The following is a 12,098-nucleotide window of genomic DNA, read 5'->3' as shown; positions in this document are numbered from 1 at the left end:
GCTGCTCCCCTCTGGGGGCATCCGCGGTCCTGCCCCCAGCACGTTGTCACTTGGCTCAAATAATAAAAAGGCGGGACAGATTTTTTTATTTTTTAATTCTCTAGGGCTGGGGCCCCCAAACTTTTTACACAGGGGGCCAGTTCACTGTCCCTCAGACTGTTGGAGGGCCGGACTATAAAAAAAAACTATGGACAAATCCCTATGCACACTGCACATATCTTATTTTAAAGTAAAAAAACAAAACGGGAACAAATAGAATATTTAAAATAAAGAACAAGTAAATTTAAATCAACAAACTGACCAGTATTTCCATGGGAACTAGGCTCCTCTCACTGACCACCAATGAAAGAGGTGCCCCCTTCCAGAAGTGTGGCGGGGGCCGGATAAATGGCCTCGGGGGGCCTCATGTGGCCCGCGGGCCGTAGTTTGGGGACCCCTGCTCTAGGGGGTTGTGTGCTCTTAGATTCACAACATCAATTCTGCAAGAAGCCCGATCAAACGTGTCAATGCAGGAGACCGATCAAAGCTCAGAGGAAAGGGGGCCGGAGAGCACGTGTGGGCACCTGAGCACGCACCCCTGGAGCAGGGGAGGGAAGCCCCGTGGTCACGCCCCTGACGCCAGCAGAGACGCACCCATCCACCGTAAATATGGAGGTTTGGGTTAGTGTGGACGAAAAGGCTAAAGTAAAAAAAAAAAAAAAAACACAAAAAGAAAAAACAAAAAACAATAAAGGAAAGATTTTAAAGTTTTTTTGGTTTGGGTTTTGGTTTTTTGGTGTGTAAGTTAATTCAAACTTACAGACAAGAGAAAAAATAAATTTCCATCTTTTGAATAAAAAAAAAAAAAAGAAAGAAAAGTCTAAAGTAGCCTTGGAGGAAACAGACAGAATTCTTCCACTAACTTGGCACATTCTAATTAACAGCCACAGCCGACGTTCAACCAGCAAATGCATTTCAGGTTATTTTTCGCTGCAGCTGTGAATCTTGAGACATTCCATATCGAGCTATAAATCTCATCGCCTGTGTCTCTCGCTGAAGGAGGGATTTCCAAACAGTCTGCACGAGGACTCAAGGGTTTCATCAGGGATTACACTGTGGAATACGACTGATAAGACTTTCTTCTGGGATTACGCTGTGAAGTGTGAACGTTGATTTTCATCAGGGACTACAGCGTGACACACCTGTAGAGAGCCTTTATTTCACTCAGGACGCCTCCCACAGGCACCAGCCCTAACTGTGATCAGCTTTTCCAGGGTCCCCTGAGTCTTCACAGTCCTCACCACAGGGCAGGGAGGGGCCTGCCTTCCGGACTCACAGAGATGGACTTCATTTCATTACCTGACGGGTTGACAAGTGGCCACATCCCTCCCACCACCGGCTCTGTCTCCATTCCTTTCCCAGTCGGGACCACATCAGACCCTTTTTCCCCGTCACTGGGACGGAAGCCTGGAATCTTCCATCTCTGCCCGTCTGGAGGCAGCCCTGACTTCCCTCCCGGGAAATCTCTGCTGTGACTTCTGAGTCCCCCCCCTGGTGGACAGAGGCGCTGTCCTCTATCCGGTCCTCACCCCCTCGTGACGGGACAGCCTTCCCACCCTCCTCCGTGACGCCATGGGGGCCGTTCCCAACTCCCAGAGAGAGTCCCTGCCGGCCCTCCGAGGCGTCCTGCCACGTCACGGCTGTCCTGTGTCGTGTCTGGGTCCACCCAGCCTCCGTGAGGCCATGGGGGCCGTTCCCAACTCCCAGAGAGAGTCCCTGCCGGCCCTCCGAGGCGTCCTGCCACGTCACGGCTGTCCTGGGTCGTGTCTGGGTCCACCCTCCTCCGTGAGGCCATGGGGGCCGTTCCCAACTCCCAGAGAGAGTCCCTGCCGGCCCTCCGAGGCGTCCTGCCACGTCACGGCTGTCCTGGGTCGTGTCTGGGTCCACCCAGCCTCCGGAGGAAGCGGGACTTCCGTGCGTGTGTGAAGGAGCTCTTGGTCCTGGGAAACCAGCGATGTTCACAACTGTCCTGATCTCGGATGTCATGAAAAATAGATGACCTTCCTGTTGCTTTATATCTGTGAGGTGAACTCTGATCTTCTCACACACACACACACACACACTCACACACACAGACACACACACACACACACAGACACACACACGTGTGCGCGCCAAACAGTAACCGTCCGCTCTACAGTCTAAAGGAAACTTACTTTCTCTTTCCAGGGCAGGGCTGCGTTTGACTGTTTTTATGTCACAGGAAGAAACCCTGAGATTTGATCTGGTTTCTCTCGTGCCCACAAATACTCTGCTCCCAAAAATCAGGGGATATTTTATTGCTTCGTGTTCGTTTTGAAATATCCCCTGAGTTGTGTGAGCAGTAGATACTTGGGTATGAAGTTTCCCCTAAATGGTTTCTACAACAGGAAAAGGAAACGGAAAAAAATAAAAAATAAAAAAACTCTTACCTTCGCCAGATGTCGTGATTTTGATACATTTGAACGAGCACCTGGACCTGGACCTGGGACGTGCACTCCAAAAGACCAGCCTCCCAGCCTGGCGACAGCAAACGCGGTGTCAGCGCTTCCCTGGGGAACGCCGAGACTCTCAGCCGGGGGGCCCGCGTCTCTGACGGCAGCAGGCGGTGTAACGACCTCAGAAAAACCGCGGCCGGCTGGGCCTGCACCGTCGGCGGCGTGCCCGCCCACGCGGGTCAGCGGCCGGAGGAGGCGGATGTCCGGGTCAGCGGCCGGAGGAGGCGGATGTCCGGCGAGGGCACTGCGTCCAGGCGGTCTGGAAGTCTCGGGACTCACTGTCTCCTCAGGAAGCACGTGCCTCGTCCAGGACACGGTTGGTTGTGAGGCCCAGCGCCCTGACCTCCTTCGCCAGGGCCGTTTCTCCTGGAGATGGCCTCTCCCGGGTCACTCAGCGTCCCCCCCCCTTCCAGCTTCCCTGTTTGCACCGTCTCCCCCTTCCCGGCTCCTGCTTCTTCACGGAACGCAGATTCCGCCTCGCGCAGGAAGGCGGCCCCACGTGCTGCAGTGGGGCCGTCTCCCTCCTGTGGGTCCTCGCAGCACCCGACGTTGGCAATGGTGGCATGCCCCTGCCACTCTGGGTTTTAATGGTCAATTTGCCGGTTTACCTGCCAGGCAGCCCCCTGAGATTTCCACGGGCGGGACGCGTCTCTTTTATCTCTGTGCCCCACGGGCTGGGTAATGCCTGGCAGTGAGTCAGCTCCCAGAAAGATGGCACATCAGACATAAAAGCACACACCAGCTTTGTTCCCCGCTCCCGGCGTGAAAGGAGCCGACAGAAGACACACACGTGCCCGCAGCGCCCTCCTCTCAGCGGGAACCGAGGCAGAGGCACAGGGACCGGCCGCCCGGCTCAGCTGAACACGTTCCTTCATTCACTGAAGGACACTCAGGGGGTGACTTCCCCGTGCCAGACACTAGTCCAGTCCTGGGCACAAGCTCCTGCCTCTGCACGCTCAACGCCTTGAGGAGAGGGCAGCGGAGGGGCCGGCAGAGCCCGTGGGGGCTGGACTCCCTACGTGGATGCGGCTGGACGTCAGCAGCTAGAGGGAGATGGACACACAGAGCCAGTCTACACTCTGTCTCCCCTCAGCAGGTTCCACTGTCTTTCAACGATGACAGAACTAGGAAGGACATCAAGCCAGTGGGCAGGGGCACAAAGCAAGGGATTCATCCTAGCATCACCTTCCAAAATCATCGGGTCAAAATCCATCCCAGATGATGTACTAACCCTCCCAGACCCCTCAAACCCAGCCCTGAACCCCCACACCTGGGCACTAAGGTCACCCAATTCCCTAACCTCTGAGCTCTGAGGTCACCCGATTCCCTAACCTCTGAGCGCTGAGGTCACCCAATTCCCTAACCTCTGAGCTCTGAGGTCACCCGGTTCCCTAACCTCTGAGCGCTGAGGTCACCCGGTTCCCTAACCTCTGAGCACTGAGGTCACCCGGTTCCCTAACCTCTGAGCGCTGAGGTCACCCGGTTCCCTAACCTCTGAGCACTGAGGTCACCCGGTTCCCTAACCTCTGAGCGCTGAGGTCACCCGGTTCCCTAACGTCTCAGCGCTGAGGTCACCCGACTCCCTAACCTCTGAGCGCTGAGGCCACCCGACTCCCTGACCTCTGAGCGCTGAGGTCACCCGACTCCCTAACCTCTGAGCACTGAGGTCACCCGGTTCCCTAACCTCTGAGCGCTGAGGTCACCTGATTCCCTAACCTCTGAGTGCTAAGGTCCTCGCATTCCTGAGGACCTCAGCACTCAATTGTCGCGACTCCCTAGCACACGAGCAGTGAGCCTTCGGCATTCCCGAGTGCCTCACCACTACGGTCCCGTGAGTCCCGTCCGCGCCTGTGCACTCACATCGAGTGATGCCCCTGGCGCCTGTGCACTCACATCGAGTGATGCCCCTGGCGCAGCTGCACTAAGGTCTCCACGTCCTCAGCACCTGAGCGGGAAGTTCTCACCGTTCCCCCTGCGGTCTGTTCACTGAGGTCTCACAATTCCCTGCCACCCGAGCGCTAACCCTTGCCATTCCCAGAACCTCAACAGTAAGGTCTGTGATTCCGTGCTGCTAGGTGTTCGGTGTCCGATTCCCTAAGCCTTGGGCACTGGCGTCTAGGTCAGGGGTCAGGAACCCTTTTGGCTGAGAGAGCCATGAACGCTACATATTTTAAAATGTAATTCCCTGAGAGCCATACAACGACCCGTGTACATGACGCATTATCCAATAAAAAATTTGGTGTGGTCTCGGAGGACAGCTGTGATTGGCTCCAGCCACCCGCAACCATGAACATGAGCGGTAGGAAATGAATGGATTGTAATACATGAGAACGTTTTACATTTTTAATGTTATTATTATTTTTTTTAAAGATTTGTCTGCGAGTCAGATGCAGCCATCAAAAGAGCCACATCTGGCTCGTGAGCCATAGGTTCCCAACCCCTGGTCTAGTGATTCCCCCTAGTGCATGAAGGTCTAGTCAGTGTTTCCCTAGCACCTGAGCACTGAGGGATCACAACTCTCCTTAACACATCCCCACTAGAGTCCCCCCAATCTTCCTGGCACCCGAGAACTGGAGTCTGTGTACTCCACTAGCGCCTCCGCCCCAAGGTCTCGTGATGCCCTTCGAACACCTGAGCGCTGAGCTCTCATTATGTGACAGTAACGTGTTGTAATATTGTAACATTACAGAAAGATGTATCGTCTCCCCTTCTTCATCCTTTATATTAAGGTGACCGCTCGTCCTTCTTTAGGGAGGACAGTCCTTTTGTAAGTTCTGTCCTCCCTCGAAAAGTGTCCTCCTACCTGTCCTCCTCTTTCATACTGGGAGACTCGTCTGTAAATGTCCGTATTCGATCAATGCAGTGTCGACCCGATGCGTGTGATGTGACGTATTTGTATCTAAATGAGTACTTTTTTCTTATGATTACTATTAAAAAGTAATGGGCATGTAAGCATAATGGCAATGTAAAATATGACAAATGTTTTTATTCTGCGTTTATCATATTGTAGTGTATGATTGTTGCAACGAATAAAATGTTTCTTTTATTTCCGATATTGTTTTCTTCAATTTATTTTTGTCCTCCTTTCCACTGTAAAAAAGTCAGTCACCTTATTATAGAAGATGTGTAAGTTCCCCTTCTCCTTCCTTTACATGTGACGGAGCTCCGGGGGCCGCACTACAGATCTGCCCCGCGCCCCCGTCCCCTGGCAGGCTAACCTAGGCGTGAAAGCTGCTTTGCTCGAGCCGGTGCCCAGCGCTGGCCCCGGGGTGCCTGGCCTGCCGCTCCCGGACCCACCAAGACTCCGCTGGACCAGCGCGCGCTTGCAGGTGAAGCTCAGCTGGGCGCCTGGGGGGACGTGGGACCCTGGTGGAGGGGTGACTGCAGCTGTGACTGACACCCACGAGGAGTATTCTTTCTACCCCCACCCCGATTCACCCCGAGGCTCAGGGAATTCACACGACACCTCAGCTGTCCCGAGAGCCGCCTGAGAGGAGGTGAGACCCACGCTGCTGCCCGGGGGCTGCTGCGCAGAAGGCTCTCTGGAGACCCCCCCTCACCAGCTGTTCACCACCTGCTCTCCCTCCCCCGGGCGTGGCCAGCCGACCAGGGGATGTCCGCAGTCGGGGACCAGCTACCCCCAAAGCGTTTGCTGGAATTTGTACGAGTGCCGTGGTTAGGGTTAGACCTGGGACAAGCTAGAGGACACCACGTTTCCAACAACAGGCGTTCCCCAGCGCGGGCGCCCGGGAGCCACCTGGGCTTCTCACTGGGCAGCAGCAAGAGTCCTCCAGGCGCACGGCCGGGAGGTTCAGCAGGGTGTGGCCCCGGCGGTTGGTCAGGTAGGGCACCCCGCACTTGCGTTTGGACAAGTCTGCAATTGTTTCAAAGAGACAAAGTAGAAACTTCCTTAAAACCCACACACAGGCATTACCTCTCACGAAGCTGTGACTTTCTGTAGCGTTCCGTCTTCACTGAATTATCTGTGGCCTTTTCTATGGTTTGATTCCCCAAACTTTAGGAGTCACCCACATCTGAGGATTGTACCAGGACTGCCCCGGGACCGCTTTGAGAACCGCAGGAGCTTTTCCGTACGCACGCTTGGGCCGGCGCCTCAGAACCCCAAAGGGAAAACGTTCCCACTGAGCGGTCGTGCCCCTGATGACGGTGAGAGTCAGAGGCCACGACGTGACAAGGTGACAAGCACACAAACTCCATGCCACCCGTCTCTTTCTTAAACGCCTAAAGCAGAAACCAACCCCCTGCTCCAGTGACGAGCTGCAGGCGTGAAATAAACACCCCGGAGGGTGTGAGGCCGGGTCGGGGGCGGCCAGGGCCGGGTGGGGCTGCGCAGGGACGCCCCCGCCTGCCCCCTGGGGGCTCGGGCTCCGTGCCCCTTCCCGCCCTTTCTCAGGACGGTCAGGAAACATCAGGCACCGGCTCGGTCACTACTCAGGGACGCCACGCTCCGTCCGGGCCTCTCGCCTCAGCTTCCGGAGGCTGGTTTCTCCTGTGACTCACCACATTTCAGCTCGCGGACTCCGCCCAGCAGGCCGACTACCCTTTTTATGAATTAATCGCCCTTTTGAGTTTTCCTTTGAGATGGATCCCAACCCGTTTTACAAATAAATTTCAATTTGTGCCCCTTCCCGGACGAGGTGGCCACGGCCCCGTGGAATCCCCGACACCCACCTCTGTGTTAGCAGCCATCGCACCCCCAGTCAGGAGAGCGCGGTGGCATCTTAGCTTTTAATACCCAGATCTCAGAACTCTCATAAAGAGTCGGGTGACAGGGCCTTGTCATCCTGCCCGGAAACGCTGGGAGATTCCTCCCCGGGGGGCGCGTCTCGCGTGCTTGTCATTAACGGAAGATTAAAGGAACGCGGCTGCCGTGGAAACCGCAGAACATCTGTGCTGTGTCAACGTGCGGTTGGTGTAATGAAACTTTCCACGAGCAGCCGCTCAGCGTGGGAACCAGAGAGTCCCAGAGGCTCACTGAGTTAACACAAATGGGGATTTTATAAGTGAAGTAAACATGAGTGTTCCTTGAGGCTTAGACTTAAAAAAAAAAAAGAAAGAAAGAATCAAAACAACAGAGAAACCTACCAGGCATCCACAGGAACCCCAGACGTTGGGGTGAGGAAAGGGATCCGTGTGCCAACAGGAAGAATTCTTCCTACGGGAACAACACGAGAAGTGAGTGACGGCTCAGATGACCACGTTGGCGTGTGTCCCCCCCCCCCCACCGTGGAACCGCGGCCGATGACGCACTCGCAGTCACAGACACCGGCTCTCCTGCCACGGGAGACCCAGCTCTCACGTCGGCTCCGACAGTCCGAGCGGTTAACCTGACGAAGATATTTGTTCCGGGGACACCAGCTCTGAGACTCTTTAGTGACGCTCTGCCGCGTGGCTTCCAGGGACTTGGTGGCTCGTCCTGAGGCCCCCGCCCTCCACCCCAGGAGCCTTCCGCCGCAACAGAGCGGTTCACGAACGTGGCGCACGGCTGAGTTCTTCTCTTGACGTGACACCGCCATTTAATTATCATTTAAAAAAAAAAAAAAGAAACAATTATTCAATGTCCATTCGATTCCACTCAAAGTCAGATGTGAAGAAAGGTTGTAAAACAGACATCGTGATGAGAACTTGCAGCCGTAGCTCAAACCTTTTTCGTCCCGAAGGTCCCCTGTAGCTCTTTCTTCCTTTAGGCCAGGGGTCCCCAAACTACGGCCCGCGGGCCACATGCGGCCCCCTGAGGCCATTTATCCGGCCCCCGCTGCACTTCCAGAAGGGGCACCTCTTTCATTGGTGGTCAGTGAGAGGAGCACATTGACCATCTCATTAGCCAAAAGTAGGCCCATAGTTCCCATTGAAATACTGGTCAGTTTCTTGATTTAAATTTACTTGTTTTTTATTTTAAATATTGTATTTGTTCCCGTTTTGTTTTTTTACTTTAAAATAAGATATGTGCAGTGTGCATAGGGATTTGTTCATAGTTTTTTTTATAGTCCGGCCCTCCAACGGTCTGAGGGACAGTGAACTGGCCCCCTGTGTAAAAAGTTTGGGGACCCCTGCTTTAGGCCTTAGACTTTGACATTTTTAAATCAAAAGTTGATTTTTTAGCACAAAAGAAAAAATTTTTTTTTCAAGTTGATTTAGCAATGATAATTATTTCTATTTACTCAAAAATTAGGAAACGAGGGAGGAGACTAACATTTACTGAAGGAGGGGCACAGACCTCTGGTGGGCCCCCCTCCTATGGGAAGAGTTCAGTGGGGACCCTCGGAGGTGGGGCCGCTTGTCCAAGACCAGGCTGCAGAGGCAGGCTCCTGGGCTGTGCTGCCACCACACAGGACACCGTGGGGACAGACATCCGGTCCACTGGAGAGAAACTCGCCGTTTCCAGTCCCAGCCAGCCAAGGGCCATTTTCCATTTCATTTTCTTCAATATCAGAAAGAATGTGAAGAACTCCCCAGTACCGCCTTCTCGGCCAATGGCCCTGCGGGGAAGCCGGCTGGAGACTGAATAGTTCACATGGAAACATCACCTGTGGAACTGGGCTGCAGGATGTGACCTCTGCTTTCTGAAAGGGCTCCCTGTCCACTTTCCGTCCAGACGCCCTCCTGCCTCCAGCGGCACGCCTTTGGTGACCGTTTAGCAAGTGTTTTTACAGCAATGAATTTCTTCAAAAAAGAGTCCCCTTTGTTCCAAACCTTCCTTCATTCTCCTCCCTTGCTCCCTTCTAGCGAGTAAACCGGAGGCCCCGCGGAGGGGCGCGTGGCCAGCGGTGTATCTAACAGACGCTGGACCTGGGCCGGCCGCCCAGGCTCCAGGGGTCTCCAGAGCTCACCCCCGGGAGACGGAGGTGACTTGTGAGGAAGCCTGTTTCCCCTTCTGTGTCTTCCCAGATCACGGGGACCTGGGCACGTGTGCCTCTGCCTTCCATGGGCTCCCCTCAAGTGTCCTGGGGGGGGGACCCTGTGGCTGTGTGGCTGGCATTCAGGAGTAGATGTCTTGAGAACGCCCTCGTCCTTCGGGGGGCAAAGGCTGGGTTAAACGGGCCCCTTTGACGCAGGGCTGCCTGCAGTTTCCAACAGTGGAAGTGCTTCCTGCGTCTCGGGGGGCTCAGAGCCCTTCAGAGGCCACCCTGTCCTTCTACAGAGCTGGGGCCCTCTGGTGCAAAACTGCAGAGAGAGGGTAAGTGACGCGCCCCAGTCACTCAGCAGGTAACGCAGTGGAGCTGGCGGTGGGTTCAAACAGCCGGGTCCCAGGGTCTGGGTCCCCTTCCCGTTCCTGCGATGCCTCCTGCTAGGCGTGCTTTATGGTTTGGCTCCTTGGCCTCGACCTTGTCTCTGCAGGCCCCTCAGGGGGCCTCTGCCACCGGCCACCTGGCTGCAAGGACCTGACCCCCCTGAGCCGGGGGACTGCACCCAGAAGACCCTCCTGTGGCTGCCGGGGACCCTGGAGAGAAGACACCATCTCTCTCCACCTGCTAACGAGGTTCACTGGAAATGCCTGGTGGGCTTTCCACTGACACATGAAACACGAGCAAGAGTGGGCGTGAAAGCAGCCGTTCTCCCCCCAAAATAGTGGAAGAAATCGTCACTGGAGTGTCACCAGGTTAGAACCCTTGTAAAATGGAACTACGTAGGTCAACCTACTGGTCCATTGCTCAAAGTCAGCAACTCGAGCACGTTTTAAAAGTTGAACGACACGTCGTCCGCGATGACAAAAACTCAATTCCAGGCCAGGGTTTTCCGGAACGCTCCGCTGCCTTCCATGTGAGAGGGACGTAAAACCCAGAAATGCAACCCACACCCTCACAAGTGGCTCTCAGAATATCTCAACAGAAAACACAGCTGAGGAGCAGAGTGTCATTTGTCATTTTAAACTGTGTCCCCCGATTAATAATCCAGTGGTTGCTAGTCGGCCAGAAGGAGAAATGCAGGTATCATTAGATTCACAATACGACTTTTCACCAGTAGAAGGAAACTTCCTTACTTTAAATAAAATAAAATAAAAACTTGTACTTCTATCCGGGACCTTAGTTTAAATCCAGTGTCGTTTGTGCGACATGGGCATGAATTAATATAAATACTAATGAGAGGCCCTGGCCGGTTGGCTCAGTGATAGAGTGTCAGTCCCAGCATGTGTATGTTCCAGGTTCGATTCCCGGTCAGGGCACGCAGGAGAAGCGACCATCTGTTTCTCCACCCTCCCCTCCTCATTCTCTCTCTCTTCCTCTCTCTCTCCTCCTCCTGCAGCCATGGCTCAACTGGTTCAAGCACATCGGCCCCGGGGCGCTGAGGATGGCTCCATGGAGCCTCTGCCTCAGGTGCTAAAAATAGCTCAGTTGCAAGCATGGCCCCAGATGGGCAGAGCATCATCCCCAGACAGGTTACCGGGGTGGATCCCGGTTGGAGCGCTTGCAGGAGTCTGTCTCTCTATCTCCCCTCCTCTCACTTGGAAAAAGAAGAAAATACTAATGAAAGTATTCATGGAGGGGGCCATGACGCAGCCCCTGCCACCAGCCTTCTGTTATTTCGACCATGAGGAAGAGAAGAAATGGTTACAAAACAGGAATAAGTTAAGGACAGACTACCTGGGTGTTACAAAGTAAAAGGAGACACCAAACATGGGCCCAGGAGGGTGGAAGAAGGGCGGAGGGGAGAGTGGGGACCCACGACCACTCCTGTCAGAGAACCTCAAAGCGAACAGCAAGCTAAACAGAATTCTGAGTGTGCCCCTCAGCACGGACTCTCCTCTGTCTCCCTCTTGAGAGACCAAAGAAGTGTCCGCTTCCTGCCGACCACTCTTCCTCCACAGCACCACCGGGCAGGCCTGGACCACTTGCCCCCCCCCACCCCCCCACTCTCCATTTCAGTCTCTCCACCCTGGGTACGTCTTCCCTCCTCGCCTGTCCCTCCAGGGAAGGAAAAGCAGAACCCCGGGAAGCTTTTATGTAGCTAAAGAAACCACTTTGTTTTTGAAGAGAGGACTAAAGGGAAACAATGTAATTAATTTTCTATTAGTTCCTCCCCACCGAGACCGTTAATAGCTATTCAGTCTCTGCAGCTTAATGGCCAACGTGAGGAATGGGCAAAATGTGTCATCATAAATTAGGAAAAGAGACTCCCGATACTGCCCTGTTGTCTGGACTTTTATATTTATCACCTAAAACCACACACTGTCGTCCTGAATACATCATCGTGGATGTTACCGCTTTCCCCATCTGCGCCTCCCAGAACCGTCATTCCCGAGACCTCCGTCAACCCTGGTCGCCGCGACAGCACTGTGATTCACGTAGATTCTCAGTAAACAACAGTCGAGCAAAATACGAAGGAGAAGTTTATCAAGAAAGATGTGCTTTATCAAGTTTTTTCATTAAAAGGTCACCTTGATAGGATCATTTTCAAATCCTGGAGGGGGGGGGGGGGAATATTCAAAGTAATTCACTCCCAAACTGAAGTTACTAACTGAAGTCCCTTCAGTATAAAAAAAAAAAAATTATAGCTAATTTTTTCACACGCATACATTTTCCCTATAAAAGGAAGTAATAGTTAATACATATTTTATATTTA

General features: G+C 53.8%; 1 protein-coding gene across 1 annotated transcript in view; it reads right to left on the bottom strand.

The window, feature by feature from the left end:
- Window positions 1-1,784: 1,784 nt before the first annotated feature.
- ABCA13 (ATP binding cassette subfamily A member 13) overlaps window positions 1,785-12,098 on the bottom strand; it is an 81,479-nt gene continuing 71,165 nt past the window's right edge. The window contains 6 exon segments of the mRNA XM_066354264.1: window positions 1,785-1,979; window positions 2,451-2,538; window positions 6,274-6,301; window positions 6,304-6,369; window positions 6,372-6,390; window positions 7,623-7,692. Coding sequence (XP_066210361.1) covers window positions 1,785-1,979; window positions 2,451-2,538; window positions 6,274-6,301; window positions 6,304-6,369; window positions 6,372-6,390; window positions 7,623-7,692 — 466 coding nt within the window.

The sequence above is a fragment of the Saccopteryx leptura genome, chromosome 12 (genome assembly GCF_036850995.1).
Source record: "Saccopteryx leptura isolate mSacLep1 chromosome 12, mSacLep1_pri_phased_curated, whole genome shotgun sequence".
NCBI classification, from domain to species: domain Eukaryota; kingdom Metazoa; phylum Chordata; class Mammalia; order Chiroptera; family Emballonuridae; genus Saccopteryx; species Saccopteryx leptura.
This window is presented reverse-complemented; position numbering and strand designations above follow the sequence as displayed.